The 20,063-nt window shown below is 44.8% G+C and overlaps 1 protein-coding gene across 1 annotated transcript in view; it reads left to right on the top strand.

Moving 5' to 3' along the window:
* The first annotated feature begins 2,678 nt into the window (after nucleotides 1-2,678).
* RAB21 (RAB21, member RAS oncogene family) overlaps nucleotides 2,679-20,063 on the top strand; it is a 32,834-nt gene continuing 15,449 nt past the window's right edge. Inside the window, exon 1 of the mRNA XM_068276672.1 lies at nucleotides 2,679-3,144. Coding sequence (XP_068132773.1) covers nucleotides 2,995-3,144 — 150 coding nt within the window. The 5' untranslated portion in view covers nucleotides 2,679-2,994. The remainder of the gene's footprint in view (nucleotides 3,145-20,063) is intronic.

Genomic DNA, 20,063 nt, shown 5'->3' with positions numbered 1-20,063 from the left:
GCCTTATGACACGGTGCTCTATGCTGGAAAATGCATTGTTCTTCACCAAACTGTTGTTGGATTGTTGGAAGAAATTGCTGTTGGAGGGTTTTTTGGTACCATTCTTTATTCATGGCTGTGTTTTTTGGCAAAATTGTGAGTGAGCCCACTCCCTTGGATGAGAAGCAACCCCACACCTGAATGGTCTCAGGAGGCTTTACTGTTGTCATGACAGAGGACTGATGGTAACGCTCACCTTTTCTTCTCCTGACAGGCCTTTTTCCAGATGCCCCAAACAATCGGAAAGGGGCTTCATTGGAGAACATGACTTTGCCCCAGTCCTCAGCAGTCCATTCACCATACTTTCTGCAGAAGATCAATCTGTCCCTGATGTTTTTTTGGGAGAGAAGTTGCTTTTTTGCTGCCCTTCTTGACACTAGGCCATCTTCCAAAAGTCTTCGCCTCACTGTGTGTGCAGATACGCTCACACCTGCCTGCTGCCATTCCTGAGCAACCTCTGCACTGGTTGCACTCCGATCCCGCAGCTGAATCCTCTTTAGGAGACAATCCTGGTGCTTGCTGGACTTTCTTGGACGCCCTGAAGCCTTCTTAACAGGAATTGCACCTCTCTCCTTGAAGTTCTTGATCCTATAAATTGTTGATTTAGGTACAATCTTAGAAGCCACAATATCCTTGCCTGTGAAGCCATTTTTATGTAACGCAATGATGGCTGCATGCATTTCTTTGCTGGTCACCATGGTTAACAATGGAAGATCAATGATTTCAAGCATCACCCTCCGTTTAACATGTCAAGTCTGCCATTCTAACCTCTAAACACTCTTTATAACATTCAGGAGTATATGCAAATTGCTATTATAAAAATGTAGGCACCAACTTTTCTAGTTTCAAATATTTTTGACAGTCTCAAAACTTTGGCCAGGACTGTATGTCCTCTGTAACTTCACCTAACCCACAAGGACGTACATTTAGGTTGTAAGGAATTCAGTGTCTGTCAGGCAGCGGAATGCCGGGATCCAGGGTGCAGCCCCTGCTTCCGGGTCTCAGCGTGCTGCTGATGTCAGTGGAACGCAGGAGGTTTCTAAAAGCACATTGGATAGGCGGAAGACGCGCTCTCAGTACGCGCTCCACAGATGTAAGCAGTGACACTGTGGTACTTGCTGACGGAGTGTGTCAGTTGGTAACAGCTCTGCAATTGGTTGTTTTCGATTCTACTTTCTGTTGATTGTTTTTCTGTTGATTGTTTAGTCCTGTTATTTAATCTCGGTGATCGCCCCCAGTTATCGCCCATGATAGCATTAGCTTTGGCTTGTTGCTGGGTAACGCTCACCATTGTATTGATTCCTGTTGCCGACCCTTCCCTTGTACCTTGACTACGCTTAGCTTGCCGCCTAGACTGACTTTTGCCTGATTAACGGATCTGCCTTAACGCTGCCTGGACTGACTTTGGCTTAGAGTGTCCAGAGCTAACGTGTGAAATCTCCTTAGCTCTGGACACTCTAAGCTTCACTAACCTGGAACACCTGTCTAGAGTCTCTACAAACAACTTGATCTATTCATCTGGAAAGCCACATCCTCTAAGACCTCAGATGACTGTCATTACATATATACATATACAGTATGTAATCTGACAGCATTTCACCAAAAATACATGTAATCTGGCAGAGGTTCCTTGCAAGACAATTCTGGGCACAGTGGTAATATATGTATATGCAGGGACGTAGCAATAGGGGGTGCAGAGGTAGCGACCGCATCGGGGCCCTTGGGCCAGAGGGGCCCCGGAGAGCCCTCCCTCAACTACAGTATTAGCTCTCTATTGGTCCTGTGCTCATGATAATCCCTTCTATAGATACTTTGAATAGTGGTAATCATTAACAAGCTGCTCCCCCATCCCCTTCTTGCACCTCTGACACTGTAGTGGCCATTGGTGGGTTTTGGTGCGCCGCATCAATTGTTATGTATAGAGTGCTTGGGGGCCCCATTGTAAAACTTGCATCGGGGCCCACAGCTCCTTAGCTACGCCACTGTGTATATGTAATGACAGTCATTGAAGGTTTGTCCAAACTTTTGGTCTGTGCTGTAAATTTTTGGGGGATACACTACAGCAGAGCTCAAACTTCCCCGGCAGACCTTTAACACCACTGTAAGGTCATGACATGTATATTTGGCCCCACCCATGACCACACCCACAGTCTGTTGCATGACCACGCCCATTTTTCGGCGCGCTACGCGCGACACAGGGGTTTTTCGTGCCCCCTACAAATTTCTGTCTGCCCCCTCATATGTGCCTATCTAGAGCCAGCCCTGGGAGGAAGCGTGTGTTTCCTAAATGTTCTGCAGGGATAACTCGTTCCCAAGATACCCCTAATGCACCTAGCATTAGGTAGCCTTTTAGCCTCCCCTATAGCAGTACTAGGGTAACCTTTGTACCTCTCACAGCAGAGTCAAAGTAACATTTGTGCCACCTCCCTCTGCATACTATAAATAGATCAATTCATGTGAACTCTGTAAATGGGCATTTTAGGAATCCAATAAACCTATGTGGGCAATTTTGCACATTTCATCAGGTTTATATCAAATAATAAGACGTAACTCCCTTTTTTAATGAAAAAAAAAAAACAACGATATCCCCCATCAACTGCCACATCACCGGCACACGTCCCAGCTGGCTGCGGCTCCCGATCCTGAAACGAAACACGCAAAGTCACTTGTAAACAGCCACATTACCACGCCCACCCCGTGATCACGCCCCAGTTTGCCATCACCGCTCCTCCCGAACGTCCCTCCCTTCGGTAGTCTCACCGCATCACGTGACCGGGTAGTGACGTAGGAGGAAGAAGTCGCCATTAGAGGGAGGCGTATAGACGCTAGAGGACTCCTTGGCCTGTCATAGAGGAGCCTGTCAGCTGATCACCGTGCCTCCCGTCGGGGTAAACAAGGGCTGAGTGTGGCCTAGCGGTATAGCCTGGGCTGCGTGTCGCCTGCTTCAGCGTGTCCATGGCGGCTGGAGGAGGAGGCGGAGCCGGGAGCAGCAAGACGTACTCGTTCAAGGTGGTGCTGCTCGGGGAGGGCTGTGTGGGGAAGACGTCTCTGGTGCTGCGCTATTGTGAGAATAAGTTCAACGACAAACACATCACCACCTTGCAGGTGCGTCAGCCCTGTCACCCTCCTGCGGGGCCTCCTGCCCTCCCCCTGCTTGTCTGTCTGTCTGCATGTTTACATTGTGCCTGCAAATGGAAACTACAGCATAAACCAATATAACTTGACTTCATGCTTGTTTTTCAATATTCAGTTCCTGGAATGAGCAAAGCTTGAGCTGGATTTCTGCACAGAGCTTGTCAGATTTGGAACGCTAAATGATTAACCTGAATTATAATAGCTGTCAATTGTTAGCTTCTGAATCTGATTAGCACCATGCAAATTTCAAGATCAGCCCTGGTAATACCAGTTAAGGCTGGGACTCGCTAGCAGCTTTCTGTAGGCTTGCTGTTTGTTTGGTGATTGGCAAAGTGCTAGGACAGTGGAACCACTATAGTGATTGAGATTTGTAAGAAGAAAATTGCAATTGTGTTGTATGCTTGGAATGCAGGGAGATATTGCATTCCATTGAGTTGTTACAGAAATTGTTTGCAAAATGTTCAACAAATTGCAGAAGTATTGTTTTGCTTGTTGATTGCATCCCTTAGCCCCATCTACACCATATAATTTTTTTTTTTTTTTTATTATTATTCGATTCAATCCAACATGTCCGATCAGGATTCAATTAGCCATTGTTTTCCTATGGCAAATTGAATCGAATCCTGACAGGACATGTCGGATTGAATCAAATCAATGAATCCAATTGAATCGGACAAAAAACTGTACGGTGTAGATGGGGCTTAAAGGAGATATCAGGCAAAGTTATGACAATGTTAATGGCCTACCTGCTGCTGTTCACAAGCCTAATGTAAGCAGGATCGCATCCCTTCTTTTTTTTAATTCCCCCACTCCCCCCCCCCCCCCCTCCTCCCCACAAGGCTTCACTGGCTCCGCAATTCGGGCCGTTTGTATTTCCTGCCCCGGAAGTACTACTATCGCTACAATAGCAAGACTTCCCTGTTCCTTTACTTGGAATACAGGGGGAAGTTGTTCTGCACTGCGTGCTTCCGTACATTGAGGTACGGCAGCGCATGTGTAGTAGAGCGGCGGAGGAGGGTTTGAGCTTGTCTTCGTCACTCGCAAGCTCAAACCCTCCTCCAGCGGCTCAGTATGCGTGTGCAGCTGTACGTGAACGTACGGATGGACTCATTGGGAGCTGATTGCCCTGACGTCCCGCAGATAGGAATATAGAACTGCGCCTGCGTTGCCAAACGGATTCTGGGGAGCCCAACCTCGAGGTCGGGTCCCCCGACTGGAGCATTTTACTCAAGATTACTACATCGGAAACGGAGAGCACGATCCAGCTAAAAAAAAAAAAAAGTTAGTTATGTAAAACACGCAGGCGTGCATGTTTTACATTAGTTACTTTGCCCAATGACTCCTTTAAAGGTTTCCATACATCTAACAATGTATGAACAGATTCAGGCAAAATATAGATCTCCTCTCTATGATAATCTGGAGAAAGAACTGTTGGCTGCCTCAGTCCGTTTTCCATATAGATTAAAGCACCTGGCTGCTGTCTGATGCGGGAGGTTTCGGCACTCAACGCTTGGCACTGCTATAGTGTGTGGGGTGCGTAAGGGTAATTTGGGGGTTCTGTCAACCGCCAGACCCAAATTACTTTTCCCTCTGAGTTGCTACAACTCGAATGGGGAATTGTATTTCACGCCACCAGGAATTTGAGCTGCAGCAGGGTGAGCTGTCATTTTGCTCACCCTGCACCCAACTTGCTGGCGGCACAACACATATGCCCACTGTCCTCCAAATGTTAGATTTCCCACTAGGGTTGCCGCGGTATACCGGTATGACGGTATACCACGGTTTCAATATGCATGGTAATCATACCATGCACTTTTTGAAAATACCGGTTTTTGGCTCTATTTCCGCATCTCCCGTCACTGTCCGGCTCTCCGTCAACCTCCGTTACAAAAGCAAGCTCCCGAAGCTAGTTCGTGGTAGCGGGAGGCTTGCCAACAGACTGTGCAGGCGCCGGGTGATGACACAGCCGGATCGCATAGGCAGAGCGCTGCTGGCGGCTAGAGCGCAAACGCTCGTTCTGCGGCTCTCCGTAGTGTGCACTGCGCACACTGTATGACACTCCCTGAGCGACGAAGAAGGAGCCTAGGCGGCAGGTGCCATGTTATTAATAACTGAGGGGGACAGAGAGGACAAGTGGGAAGCAGAGGCATGGATGATCCCCTGCGGACAATTAGGAGTAACGCAAGCACCATAAGGTATGTCAGTGCCAGAGACATTAGTCCACCACTACTCAGCCCCCACACGCCCAGTCACTCCAGCGGCCTCTACGTTCCCCCACTGGGAGTTGAGACACAATTACTCAGAGGGCCTGCCTGCCTGCCTGAGCACCACACCATTGCACCTCCAGCATTTTTAAAGTGGACCTGAACTTTTGCACAGATTCAAGGAAAACAGAGAACTGGATCCTATATGCATAGAGAGTGTTTAGACTGTCTAATTCCTCCACATCTGTGGCACACCAGCAAACATAATTTGATCTCTCCCGTCCCGTGTCCCTACCTGTGACCTGTCACCTGACTGAGGACAGAAGGAAAAGCGAGACATGCACCCTGCATGTATTTAGAGAATAGACACTGTCTAATGCCTTCTCATCTGTGACTGAGCAGCACAGCACATGTTGTATTTTGATCTCTCCCCGTGTCAGCTGACTGCCACCGCAGCTATGCTCATTTTGAAAGCACGTCTGTGAGAAATTGAAGTAAAAGTGGCCATACACTTATAGATTTGCAGCATTTTTCGACCATCAGATAGATTTCTGGCAGATGCCTGTCAAGTGGAATCTAACAGGAATCTATCTGATGTGTGACACACACTAGGAACAGATTTCCAATAGATTTCAGAATTAAATCTATTGGAAATCAATCTAAATGCATTATTGGACCATTAGATTCAATGCAACTCTATGGGCCATCGATCTGCTGCCAGCAGCAGATCGACCTAGATTTTCCATCCTGTCAGATAGATCAAATCGATCGAAATCAGTTGAAATCTGCCGCAAATCGATCAAATGGGGGAATTTGATTGAATCGATTTCTGATCAATCGATTCTATAGAAATCGATCGATGGCTGAAATTGACCAGTGTATGGGCCCCTTTAGTTGTAATTTGGTCACCTGTGACCCGTCACCTGAATGCCACCACTGCAGATAAGCTTATTTTTAAAGAGAACCTGTTGCACTGCAGATAGCTGAGGAATACCAAACACAAATCAGGCAACAGAGATGCAGGAAGCTGTATCCGAGCCTATACTAGTTAGGTTAATTGTAATGAGAATAAATGTGTAATACCGTATACCGTGATACCGCCATACCGCGGTATTTTTTTTGACGGTTATCATACCGTGAATTTTCATACCGTTGCAACCCTATTTCCCACTGCTGCCCGTGCATGTAAACACTTCACCTGTCTGCGCTGTACTTCCGCATTTGCGTCCCAGGTAACTACTGGAACACTGCATGTGGTGTGTATTAGTGATGTCACACCCACCCCACATGCAGTATTCTGGGAAGCAAATGTGGAAGATCAGTAAACACTCGGGTGCGGCAGACAGGTAAAGTATTTACACGCATGGACATCTAGCGGATATCTAACAATTTAAAGTACAGTGGCTGGGGGTTTTGTCGGTTGTTGCAATATTGCATGCCATTGCCTCTGCGCACCCGATCAACCACGTGATGTGCCCAAGATTTCCAAGCATGTCTTATCAATACTTTTGACCAATTTCATCCTGAAATTGGTCAACACGACAACAGATGTGTGGTCACTTAACTTTAGTCAGGAAAATTCAGGCGATAATCTGGGAGTCTTGAACCTGCCTGTATCTAAGTGCTTATCGGTATATTTGACCACTGCTCACATGATGGCTAGCTAATTTGCACTGTACTACTTCATCATAGGTAATTAACATGGCACCTTATTAACCTTCATGTTGCCACAGAGGAGGCAGGTACTGGACTGTTATGTTGCTATGAGACAACAGTTTGGTATATGAAATGCATAGACAGTCCTGGAGTTGCAGCATCTCTGAGAAAGCACCCTGTAGCCTGAAACATGTATACTACGCCTTTTGGTGCTATTATATTAAAGGAAATTTTGAAGTGAGAGGTATCTGGAGGCTGCCGTATTTATTTCCATTTAAACAATACCAGTTGCCTGTAAATCCTGCTGATCATTGTCATAAGTAGTGTCTAAATCGCACACCTGAATCAACAATGGGCTCTATTCACAATCATTTTCCGTATGTGGAAATGCACTTGCGGTAAATTCCCGACTGAAATAAGACAGATTTTGACATTCACAAAATTTTACGCATGATCATTACGTGAAATTGTATGCATTATATACCCACATGCAAAAAGTGCGGCAAAAGTCGGTAATTCCTGGAAAAAAAAAAAATGGAATTCACAAACAAAAAGGGGCGCATTATTTCTGACTTGACTACAGATTTTTTTTTTTTTATCACCTACTACTACTTCTTGGTGATATCTTTCGCTACCCATTGACTTTAAAGTAGCCTGGAGTAGGCCTGAACGATTTTAGGAAAAAATTGAATTGAGCAATTTCTGTCTGAAATAGTGATATCGATTCACGATTTCCTTCAAATCAAGCTTTGATCCCCCTCTGTCCAACTGTCTTTGTGCCCCCTTTGCCTTTTTATGCCTACTCTGGGTCTCTCTTGCTCCCTTTGTGTCTGTGCCCGCTTTGTTTCTCTCTGTGCCCCCTCTGACTGTACCCACTCTGTGCCTCTTGTGCCCCCCAAGCTGCATCAGTTCTGGACATACCTTCCAGCACAAATCCAGTGATGCCCATCTATCCACTTTGCCTCCTGCAGGCTCTAATGCACGACATACTTCCTGTATGTCATGTGACATAGAGGAACCCGGAGTTTTGCCAAGCACAAGAGCCAGCAGACGACGATAGACAGACAGCGTTGGACTCATGCGGAAGGTATGTCCAATACTGCAGGCCCCACGCCCTGGGACTTTGGGGAGGTTTGAAGCCACTTCTTTAAACTTCCACCATGTGGAAATGATGTGATCGCAATAATTGCCACTTCGACAATTCCGAAATTGTGATCTTGGTGATTGCGTTTTCGGTTTAAATGCAATTTTATCTTTCAGGCCTAGTCTGGAGCTTGAGCACTGTTTAATATTCTCTTCCTTTTTTTTTTTTTTTTTTTTTTGCCATTTTTTTGCCATTTTTTTGCCATTTTTTTTTACGCATGGTTTCCGCATGGTTACTATGCAATTACGCATGTTTCCCCAATTTTTTTACACATTGTTCCCGCATGTGGAAATTATCACTGGCGGTAATATAGCGGTGAAAAATCTTACCGCATGTGGGATTGTGACTAGAGCCCAATGTATCTAATCTTACCAGAAACGTGATCTGCATGCTTGTTCAGGGTATTTGGCTATGGTATTCGAGGCAGAGGATCAGCAGGGCTGCCAAAAGTTTCGTATGGTTTAAAAGTAATTAAATATGTCAGCTTCCATATCACTCACCTCAGGTTACCTTTAATAAAGTTTCCCACTTGAAGATACTCCAACCTGATGATTTGTTTGCTATATATTAGGGCTGAACGGATTTGCGGTTTTAAACCGAAACCACGATTCATGTGCAGACTATCTACAGAAAGTCAGTAGCTGCGGTTTTGGCAGCACCCGCTGTGCCCTCTGTGCTGTGCCGCATGTCTCTGCCTACCGCCGCGCCGTCATGTAAAAGAGCCGCTGATTGGCAGAAGCTGTGGCGAGCAGTGCATATTGCCGATTGTTGATGAGCCAGGCAGCGGGGGCGGGGCGAATCCAGTGCAGAGCGGCACACAGTTCCACCAATCGCTGGATAGAGATGGTATGACGTAGGCGGAGCTGTACAGTGTACAGCTCCGCCTACCGCCATCATCCTACCATCTCTATCCAGCAATTGGTGGAGCTGTGTGCCGCTCTGCACTGGATACGCCCCGCCCCCGCTGCCTGGCTCATCAACAATCGGCAATATGCACTGCTTTTACACAGCTTCTGTCAGTGTCAATCAGTGGCTCGAGTGGATGTGCCCCCCGCTGCCCGGCTCAAGTAATCAGCAATACCTCTGAGTCGCCGCACATTGAACTGCCTTGAAGGAAATTGTGAATCAAATCGAAATCGCAATTTTGGACAGAAATTGCTCAATTCAGTGTTTTCCTAAAATCGTTAAAGGGTACCCGAAGTGAAATGTGACATAATGAGATAGACGTGTATGTACAGTGCCTAGCACACAAATAACTAGGCTGTGTTCCTTTTTTTCTTTCTCTGCCTGAAAAAGTTAAATATCAGGTATGTAAGTGGCTGACTCAGTCCTGACTCAGACAGGAAGTGACTACAGTGTGACCCTCACTGATGAGAAATTCCCCTTTTTTTTTTTTTTTTTTTTTCCCCTTGCTCTCAGAAGCCATTTTCTGCTAGGAAAGTGTTTTATAGTTGGAATTTCTTATCAGTGAGGGTCACACTGTGGTCACTTCCTGGACTGAGTCAGCCAGTTACATACCTGATATTTAACTCTTTCAGGCAGAGAAAGGAAAAAAGGAACATAGCATACTTATTTGTGTGCTAGGCACTGTACATACACATGTCTATCTCATTATGTCACATTTCAGTTCGGATATCCTTTAAGGCCTATATAATCCTTGCCATAGAGAATGGGAGAGAAAGCAAGCAAGGCTGAGAGAAGGCATACAGATGTGTGCTGAACCTTTTCTTTTGCTTCCTTGTCCACAAGAGGTTAGAATGCTTGACATGCAAATAAAATGACCTACAGGCACTATTAATAGTACCTTTTTCAGTGTGCAGAACATAGTTGTTAAAAATTTTTTTTTAATTTCCCCATTTTGAAAGCACTTTTCTCCCAGGTTTTTAGTTAAGAAAAGCTCTTTTCTAAGCGCTCTTGCTCAGTGATTGAGATTTTCACTTCCTGACATCAGTCAGGAAGTGAACTCTATGACCCGAAAAAAAATAAATACAATGAAAAGCGCTCGGGAAATTACAGTACAGAGTGCTTTTTTTTTTTTTTTTTTCCCAAGCGCATTACGATTTCCTTATACCTTGCACTGAGCAAAAATGCTCTGGAAATGGTACATGTAGCGCGTTTGCGATTTGTAAAGAAACGAAATGCGCACATGTAAACACTCGTAGAAAAACATTGCGCAGTCGCTTTCAGGGCGATTTCATAAATCGCCAGCGCTTAGAAAAATCTGCAAACACTCAGTGTGAACAAGACCTTAATATGCCATCAGGTCTGATTGATACTTTTGATTTAGGAAAACCTTGCAGATTTTATCGCTTTGAACAAATCTAGCGGAAAGTTCAATACGTTTATGGGCACCTTTAGGCTGAGGTTACCGCCCAATGCAAAACTTTTTTTTTTTTTTTTTACTGTCAGTTTTGCCGGATTACAGTGGACTGCAAAAACGAAACATTCCTATGGATCTGTTCACGTTTGTCAGTCTGCAACTGATCCATTGGATTGCTGAAGAAAAAATGTTTTCAATTTGCCTCCATAAGGGGCTAACTGCCAGCAGCTAACTTTGCCATGGCCAAACGCTTTTCTGTTACCATGCAATAAAACATTTTAATCATTTTCCATCGATTCATTGGCTATCATTCATAAAGGAGCTGTCGGTAACAGGGCGTCGGAGTCGGAGTCGTGGAGTCGGGCAATTTTGGGTGCCTGGAGTCGGAGTCGGGAAAAAATGCACCGACTCCTAATGAATTTGTAACTGTAATTAAAATAGAAAATATGATAAAATGTTCTATTTCTCAGATAATAGTCATTAAAAATAATGTATATATACAGTAATAGCTGTGCTTAGTCCACAAAAATGAAATAAACCAATCAAAATTAGTTACTTGTGCTGCTTTAATAAAGCAGTCCCCGTATTTTTAAGGTCAGATATACATATCTGATTGTGACTGTACATATGATGTGTACACAGGAATCTCTTATATATACTAAATAACATCTATGCTGTAAGAATAAAGCCTGATGTGTAGCTGTGTCACTAATAGAGATGGTCAACGAGATGGAAATAATTCTGCATTGATGCTGATTTATGCAAATGTATGCACTCCCTTTGCTGATGAAATAAAATAATTTGATATGTTATTAAAATTTGGTTTGGTGACTACAAATTAAAGGGTAACGGAGACGGATGAAAAGTAAAGTTTTATACATACCTGGGGCTTCCTCCAGCCCCCTTCAGGCTAATCAGTCCCTCACTGTCCTCCACCACCCGGATCTTCTGCTATGAGTCCTGGTAATTCAGCCAGTCAGCGCTGTCCGGCCGCATGCCGCTCCCACAGCCAGGAACATTCTGCACCTGCGCAATAGTGCTGCACAGGTGTAGTATGCTCCTGGCGGCGGAGTGTGTGCATGCGCACTACGCCTGACTGGCTCAAGTACCTGGACTCAAAGCAGAAGATCCAGGTGGTGGAGGAGGACAACGAGGGACTGATTATCCTGAAGGTGGCTGGAGCCTTGGAGGAAGCCCCAGGTATGTATAAAACTTTAATTTCATCTGTCTCAGGTTTACTTTGTTATACAGTAGTACTATACTCTACATATGCACTCTCCACAGAGCTGCAGGGGATCCACTGAGAATGTTGTGCACATTGAACACAGAGGCGTTGTCTGTTTACAATCTCCTCATTCCCCTGCAGAGTACCTGCACATCATTCTTACATGTACCCACACTTACATTGCCCAGGGCCTGATAGATGTTCTTTGTCCTGGTTTGTACCTTTTACAAGTACTCTTACCAAGGACTAGTTTTAGTCTAAAGGGAATAAATATAGTAGTCTACATATCCTTCTCACTTCAGTTGTCTTGTAAAATTCCTAAGCGTTGGCAGTTAAGAGACGAATTTCATGTTACATACTTTTAATCAACAAAATTGTAATATGCAAATTAGAGGAGTCGGAGTCGGTGGAATCCTAAACTGAGGAGTCGGAGTCGGTGGATTTTTGGACCGACTCCACAGCCCTGGTCGGTAAGGGGAATCAATGCGGGAAAACACCGCTGCTGGTGTTTTAGACTTCTGGGTGGGCATTCATAAAAAAAGTATCCATGTGCGGAGATTCCCCGAACTAGAATGGCGGTAGGCAGGCGGTAGGCTTGCGGAGACACGGAAGCTGGCGAGTTGATACATTTCTCCGTGTTCCGCTCTGCTGCAGCTGCCTGGGAGGTCTGTGTGTCTCCATTCACTTACATTGGTATCGCCACATCAGAGGGAGCGGTACTTCCCGACCTCACACCGCTTGCGGTGATCTTCATGAATTAACATTTTGCTACATTTGTTCCGATAATCGCCGCACAAGGCGGTGATTTATCACTCTGCTCGGTAGTGTCATTTTTTCATGCGGAAAGAGCCTTTATGAATGCTGACTTTGCTATGTGTTCGGTAAAGTCAGCTGTTTTAAGCATTTCCGCATGCGGAAATGCTTTATGAAGGATAGCCATTGTCTCATTTGAGTATTAGGGGGATAGACTGTAACTGTTGCTGACATCATAAGCTACATTTAACAGGGAAATCTCAGTTGACTGGCACCTGAATAAACTGCAGTCAGAGGTAAACCTTGTGAGATCAATGCTCACCTCCGTCTTGGTGAGCACCCAGCTGTTATCTGCTCACCTCCTCCTTAGCTGTCAGCAGAGAAGCGCCAGCCCTGCATTCTTTTATCTCGCCCACCCGGCTATTTTTTTCATGCCACCTGGCTGGGAAAAAAATCTGGGAAAAACATTGCATGTAGATACAAGCATGCCACAGTGCCTCTTACAAATTGATAGATTGGAATGTCATTTTACCAGTCAGTTTAAAACAAAAACAAAAAAGTATTTGGCTTGAGGAATGTCCTATAAACAATAGGAAAGGAACACAATTATGCAATCAGTGAAAGTTCACCTCGGATCCACTTTAAGCAATGCATGGTTGCATGCAATTTTGCACAAACGCAGTACAATTACATTATCAATTAATAGGATTGTAACCGTATCGGGGAGAATCCTGTAGCTATGCAACCTCTGCTTTTGATATAGCCTCCTGCGTTGCTCACGGCAAGCAAGTCTAGAAGGGGCCTTAGGCAGGAAGCTTTTTATCCAGAACAAAAGTTTATAGCAAAAATTTAATGTGGTACAGCATAATCAACACTACCACCTTGATACAGCTATCAGTAAGCAGTAATCTCCCCAGAATTTTTTTTTCAGCCGGGTGGCATGAAATGGTAGCCTGGTGGCATGATAAAGTAGCCGGGTGCGGCGAGATGAGAAAATGCAGGGCCAGTGCTTATGTAAGCACTCTGCTTACAGCATAGGATGAGGAGAGCCGATGACAGCCGGGTGCTTGCCAAAACTAGCCAGGTGGAGCACCCGGCTATAAGGGCCTGGGGAGAATGGAAGGTGGATACATCCATCCATTGTATGTTTCTTGTAATACATGGCACACAACCGCAGTATAAGGCACCAGAGTCCTGATTGTTAAGATCTTTTATTAATGATCGCTTATGCCTACTTTAAAGTTCATTCTGTCGAGCACTTGCATTTATGTATTTTTCCACTTTTGCCTTATTTAGAGAAATCTCTTTCCTTTATGGACATGTACTATATATTTTTTATTTTTTTTTTGTACATAAGAGCAGCATATACGAGTTAGTCCAGCCAACTGGCTAATGTGGGGTGATTTGGGGATAGTTGTAGTATTGCCAATACTTAGAGGAACTATCATGAAAATTTTAAACTCCTACAAATAAGTACATTTCTTCCAGAGTAAAATGAGCCATAAATGACTTTTCTCCTATGTTGCTGTCACTTACAGTACGTAGTAGAAATCTGACATTACCGACAGGTTTTGGGTTAGTCCTTCTCTTCATGGTGGATTCTCAGCATGACCTTTATTCTTTATAAAGACATTCCCTGAAAAAGATTTATACAATGATGCTGGACAGCCTCCCTGCTCGCCGTACACTTTTTTTTTTTTTGGCAGTTGAACGGAGCAACTGCCATTCACTAAGTGCTTTTAAAAATAAAGAAATCCCTGAGAACCCCCCTATGAGAAGATGGGCTAGTCCAAAATCTGTCGGTAATGTCAGATTTCTACTACTTGCTGTAAGTGACAGCAACATAGGAGAAAAGTAATTTATGGCTCATTTAACTCCGAAAGAAACGTACTTCTTATTTGTAAATGTTAAAGAGACACTGTAACATCAAAAAGATCCCCTGGGGGGTACTCACCTCGGGTGGGGGAAGCCTCCGGATCCTAATGAGGCTTCCCACGCCGTCCTCTGTCCCACTGGGTCTCGCCGCAGCCCTCCGAACAGCCGGCGACTGTGCCGACTGTCAGTTCAATATTTACCTTTGCTGGCTCCAGCGGGGGCGCTGTGGCGACTTTCGGCACGGAAATAGACGGAAATACCCGATCTCCGTCGGGTCCGCTCTACTGCGCGGGCGCCGGAAACTTGCGCCTGCGCAGTAGAGCAGACCCGACGGAGATCGGGTATTTCTGCCTACTTCGGCGCCGTCAGAGCGCCTGCGCAGGAGCCAGGAAGGTAAATATTACGTCACCGCTGCACGGAGGGCTACAGCGAGACCCCTGACGGATGGAGGACGGCGTGGGAAGCCTCATTAGGATCCGGAGGCTTCCCCCACCCGAGGTGAGTACCCCCCAGGGGCCGTTTTGTCGTTACAGTTCCTCTTTAACATGTATTTTAAATGTTAAGATTTTTGCAACAGAGGTCCTTTAATGACTTATTTGATAGACGTGGTTTTATGCTATAATGAAGGCTATTATTTTGTATCATACCCAATAAACACATGATGGGGCATCCCAAATCATTGTGCAAAAATTTGATTACTAGCAATAATAACCAGAAGGGAGCTTAGGCAAGATATTTTGGTTAAAAACTCCGCTTGACTGGTTTATCCCTGGTTCATAATGGCACAGATAGAAAACTGATCCGTGTAACGGATCAGATTTCCAACAAGGACGTTCCGTTATCACATGGTCAATGCAACGCATCCGTAGATTAGGAACAGTCGCCCCAGAACCAAATTTGGGGTCCGTGCAGCAGAATGGGCAAAACTGATCTTTTTGAATGGACCAATGTGAACTGATCCATTGGCTCCATTCGCATCCGATCTTGTCCATTGCAGTCCGCTAAACAGGTTTTTTTTCCTCTCCTTAGACCAATGTGAACCAGGCCTTTATATACTGTATTTTTTGGACTATAAAACTCACTTTCTCCCCCAAAAGTGGGGAAAACAAGGCATTACGTCTTATAGTCCAAATGCAGGGAGTTCCTGACTTGTGAACGCCTGCCAATACGAACCTCTAACCCCCCACAATGTGGGGTACTCCCTGTGCTATGCGCATTCAGAGGAGGACACTGGGACACAAAAGGGCCTTAGAGGACGACACTAGGGGGACAGGAGGACACGGAGACATGAGGTACAAGGGGGCATGCGCCACAAGATGCCCCTTCATCATGCGTGCACCAGGTTCAGTATATAATTTTTTTTCCCCCCCGTTTTTGCTCTCCAAACCTAGGTGTGTTTTATGGTCAGGAGCGTCTTGAGGTCCGAAAAATACGATAAGTGTCTTATTATACAAAGATGGGTTTATCATGTGAACACATATTTCCTTGGTTAACTGTACTTCTAATACTGAAGCATTACTTTCAGTAACTTCTGAATAGCATCTTGGAACACTTTCACAATCCTTTCTCGTGAAGGCTGTTAGAACACTTTTTCCAGTACTGTGTTTTACAAAAGTCCTATTTCCCATCACCCATGACTTGCTAAAGTTTGTTGTCTGATCCTCCATTAAAATAAATCCACTTATAGTTTTTGTCAGGGTGGTTTATATTTAGAAATGATTGGATTATGTTTATTGTCCCCTCTTATGGGCTGTTTGTGGATACTCGTGTTTTTGCATTTACAGTACTTCTGATTCTGAATAGTGTTCAGAACTAACAGTCACAATGTTTCCCACTAATAGGCATATTCAGGCTTCTGGCATTGTCCACTAGTCAGGAGAACACACAAAGGCATTGGCAGTCATAAGGCATTCACAAGACGAAGTTGCATCTCCCGTTGTTGTTTTTTATAGATGTATAATTTTACACGTTCCACTGTAGAGATATTGCCCTCTTTGTGTTTGCTCCTTCACATGATCATCCATGTAAACTGTTACAAATCTGTCTTTTTTTTTTTTTTTTTCTTTGAGCAAATTAATTTGATCATACGGTAAATTCTTCATTATTTAAAAAAAATTTCAGCATGATTGCTTGTTGACTTGTCTTTAATTATTGGGAATCTGCTGTTGCTGTGAAGTACAGCATTCAAAAGGAGTTATGCTTAGTTTGTGTTTGCATGAGTTTTCTCACACTCCGAATCACGCTGCTAGATTCGCTGACTTCCACCTGATCTGTGTGCATATCATCTGACTGTTGGAGGAGCACTAGACTAAGTTATGGGCACAGTTCTGCCTTCCATGAAGTAGCGGTCTTAGGCCTCTTGCACACTGCAAGCGATTCAGATTCAGATTTTTAATCTGTTTTTACATCCGATTCCGATTCAGATTTTTAATCTTAACTGCATGCTGAGTTTTTTGATCCGTTTTTCTGTTGAATGTATTCCAAGGAAAATCGGAAACGGAATCGGGAAACGGATTTGCAGTGTGCAGGGAGCCTTAAAGTGACTCTGTAACAAAAATTACAACCTTTTTTCTACCATCCTACAAGTTCCTAAACCTATTCTAATCTGTTCTGGCTCACTGCAGCACTTTGTTCTATCACGGGTCTCTGTAATAAATCAATGTATCTTTCCCCTGTCAGACTTGTCGGCCTGTGTCTGGAAGGCTGCCAACTCTTCTGTGCTGGTCTGTTCCTCTATGCACATTCCAGTGTGTGTTTTATTTACATAAGCCAGCAGCTTCTCTGCTATCTTATCAGTGATAGAAGAGAGCTGGATAAAAATCCTCCTCTGTTAGGCTGTGAAAGTAGCTGGCTGACACATACTGAGGAATTACAAACACAAACACAGGCAGAGCTGTCTGCAGGAAGCCTGTAATGTTCAGTGCATGAGAGAAGAAGGGGACAGAAGGTAAACACACAAATGATCTTTTGAGATTCAAAAGGAAAGCTGTATACAGCCTGCTTGTGTATGGATGTATTTTCTGTGTGTGGACATATTGTACATCAATCTACTTCCTATTTTGGTGGCCATTTTGTTTGCTTATAAACAAACTGTTTTTGATTACTTTTAATGTGGCGGGGAGCGGCGAAATTGTGACAGAGGGTAATAGATGTCCCCTAACACACTGGTATGTTTACTTTTGTGCGATTTTTTTTTTTTTTTTTTTTTTTTTTTTTTTTTTTTTTTTTTTTTTTTTTTTTTTAACAATACAGATTCTCTTTAAAGTGGTACTGTGCTCATTTCATGTAAGTTAGCAGGTCATATCTAATAGCAGCTCTGGCTCTGCCCCTGTATGTCGCATAATGTGACCACATCGCAAACATGTTTGGGTCATGAAGCAGCCCACAAGACCGTAGACTGGGGAAGCAGTGGAGGCAGCAGTGGAATGAGGACAAATCTTAAAGGTTTACTGTCAGAAAAATGTGGCAATAAAATGTGTTTTGTGTTGATTATACTAGCAAATGTGTTATACAGTAGCTCCTGAATAAGTGGTGAAGTTAGATCTTCAGGTTAGAATAAGGCAGCCGGCTAAGCAAATGACAGTGGTGTTTCGTTTATAAACAAACAGTGCCATGACAATCACTAAAAGTGAACCTCCGGCTTAAAAATCTACTCAGCAGAACTGAAAAGGCTTGGTGTTTAACAGTTTCACAGCATCAGAACTTTGTTTTTCTTACCAAAGCATTATCTTTAGCTGCATTTTTAGCTAAGCTCCACCCATTAGAGACCTGCCCGGGCGGTTTTTCCTTGATGCTGTGCAAAGCATGATGGGATTTCCTTTGTTGGTGTTCACGTTGCCTAGCAACTGGGAGGGGTGATCAGCACACAGGACAGTTGGAACTGTGTGTCATGCTCCCTGTCACCTCCTTTCAACCAAAAAGATGGCTGCCCTTATGAAATCACAAACCTTTGCCAGTTCTTATAAAGCAGGGTGGGTAAGAGATTATATTATCTATCTATTTTAATTAACATAACTTCAATGTAACTTAATAACAGTATGTTTGTTTAGGCTGGAACTCATCTTTAATTCCTGTGAGCATATTGACAGGTTTTCCCATGTATAACAGACTTGTCTGAGAATAAAGTATTAGTTTTAACCACTTCCCGACCGCCGTATAGACAATTGGCGGCCGGGAAGTGGACCCCGCAAGGACTGCCGTATTGACAAATGGCGGCAGTCCTTGTAGGGGCATGGGTGGCTCCGCCCACCTCGCGCTGTAACCCGCCGGCTGTTCGGAAGCGCCGGCGGGTTACTAGCACCCGGATCGCCGCATACAAAGTGTATAATACACTTTGTAATGTTTACAAAGTGTATTATACAGGCTGCCTCCTGCCCTGGTGGTCCCAGTGTCCGAGGGACCACCAGGGCAGGCTGCAGCCACCCTATGTCGCACCCAAGCACACTGATTTCCCCCCCCCTGCCCCAGATCGCCCACAGCACCCCTCAGACCCCCCCCCCCCCCCCGCCCACCCCCCCAGACCCCTGTTTGCACCTAATCACCCATCAATCACTCCGTCACTTTCTGTCAACGCTATTTTTTTTTTATCCCCCCCTGCCCCCTCCTGATCACCCCCCGTGTACTGTATGCATCTATCCCCCTGATCACCTGTCAATCACCCGTCAATCACCCATCAATCAGCCCCTAACCTGCCCCTTGCGGGCAATCTGATCACCCACCCACACCAATAGATCGCCCGCAGATCCGACGTCAGATCACCTCCCAAGTGCAATGTTTATCTGTTCTCTACTCTAAACACCCACTAATTACCCATCAATCACCCCCTGTCACTGCTACCTATCAGATTAGACACCTATCTGCCCCTAGGGCACTCAATCACCCGCCCACACCCTCGGAACGCCTTCAGGCCCCAGCCCTGATCATCTCGCCAGTGCATTGCTTGCATCTATTCCCCCCTCTAATCACACCTTGAGACACCCATCAATTACCTCCTGTCACCCCCTAGCACACCTACCCATCAGATCAGGCCCTAATTTGCCCCATGTGGGCTCCTGATCACTCGGCCAAACCCTCAGATCCCCCTCAGACCCCCTTCCGATCACCTCCCCAGTGCATTGATTGCATCTATTTTCCCCTCTAACCACCCCCTGAGACACCCATCAATCACCTCCTGTCACCCCCCCCCCCCCTAGCACCCCTATCCATCAGATCAGGCCCAATACAACCTGTCATCTAAAAGGCCACCCTGCATATGACCGGTTCCACAAAATTCGCCCCCTCATAGACCGCCTGTCATCAAAATTTGCAGATGCTTATACCCCTGAACAGTCATTTTGAGACATTTGGTTTCCAGACTACTCACGGTTTTGGGCACCTAAAATGCCAGGGCGGTATAGCAACCCCACAAGTGACCACATTTTTAGAAAAGACACCCCAAGGTATTCTGTTAGGTGTATGACTAGTGCATAGAAGATTTTATTTTTTTGTCAAAAGTTAGCGGAAATTGATTTTTATTATTTTTTTTTTTTTTTTCACAGTGTCATTTTTCACTAACTTGTGACAAAAAATAAAATCTTCTATGAACTCGCCATACACCTAACGGAATACCTTGGGGTGTCTTCTTCCTAAAATGTGGTCACTTGTGGGGTTCCTATACTGCCCTGGCATTTTAGGGGCCCTAAACCGTGAGGAGTAGTCTAGAAAACAAATGCC

Source organism: Hyperolius riggenbachi, chromosome 3, assembly GCF_040937935.1.
Source record: "Hyperolius riggenbachi isolate aHypRig1 chromosome 3, aHypRig1.pri, whole genome shotgun sequence".
Taxonomy (NCBI): Eukaryota; Metazoa; Chordata; class Amphibia; order Anura; family Hyperoliidae; genus Hyperolius; species Hyperolius riggenbachi.
Note: the sequence above shows the minus strand (reverse complement) of the source record. Positions and strands in the feature narration are given on the sequence as shown.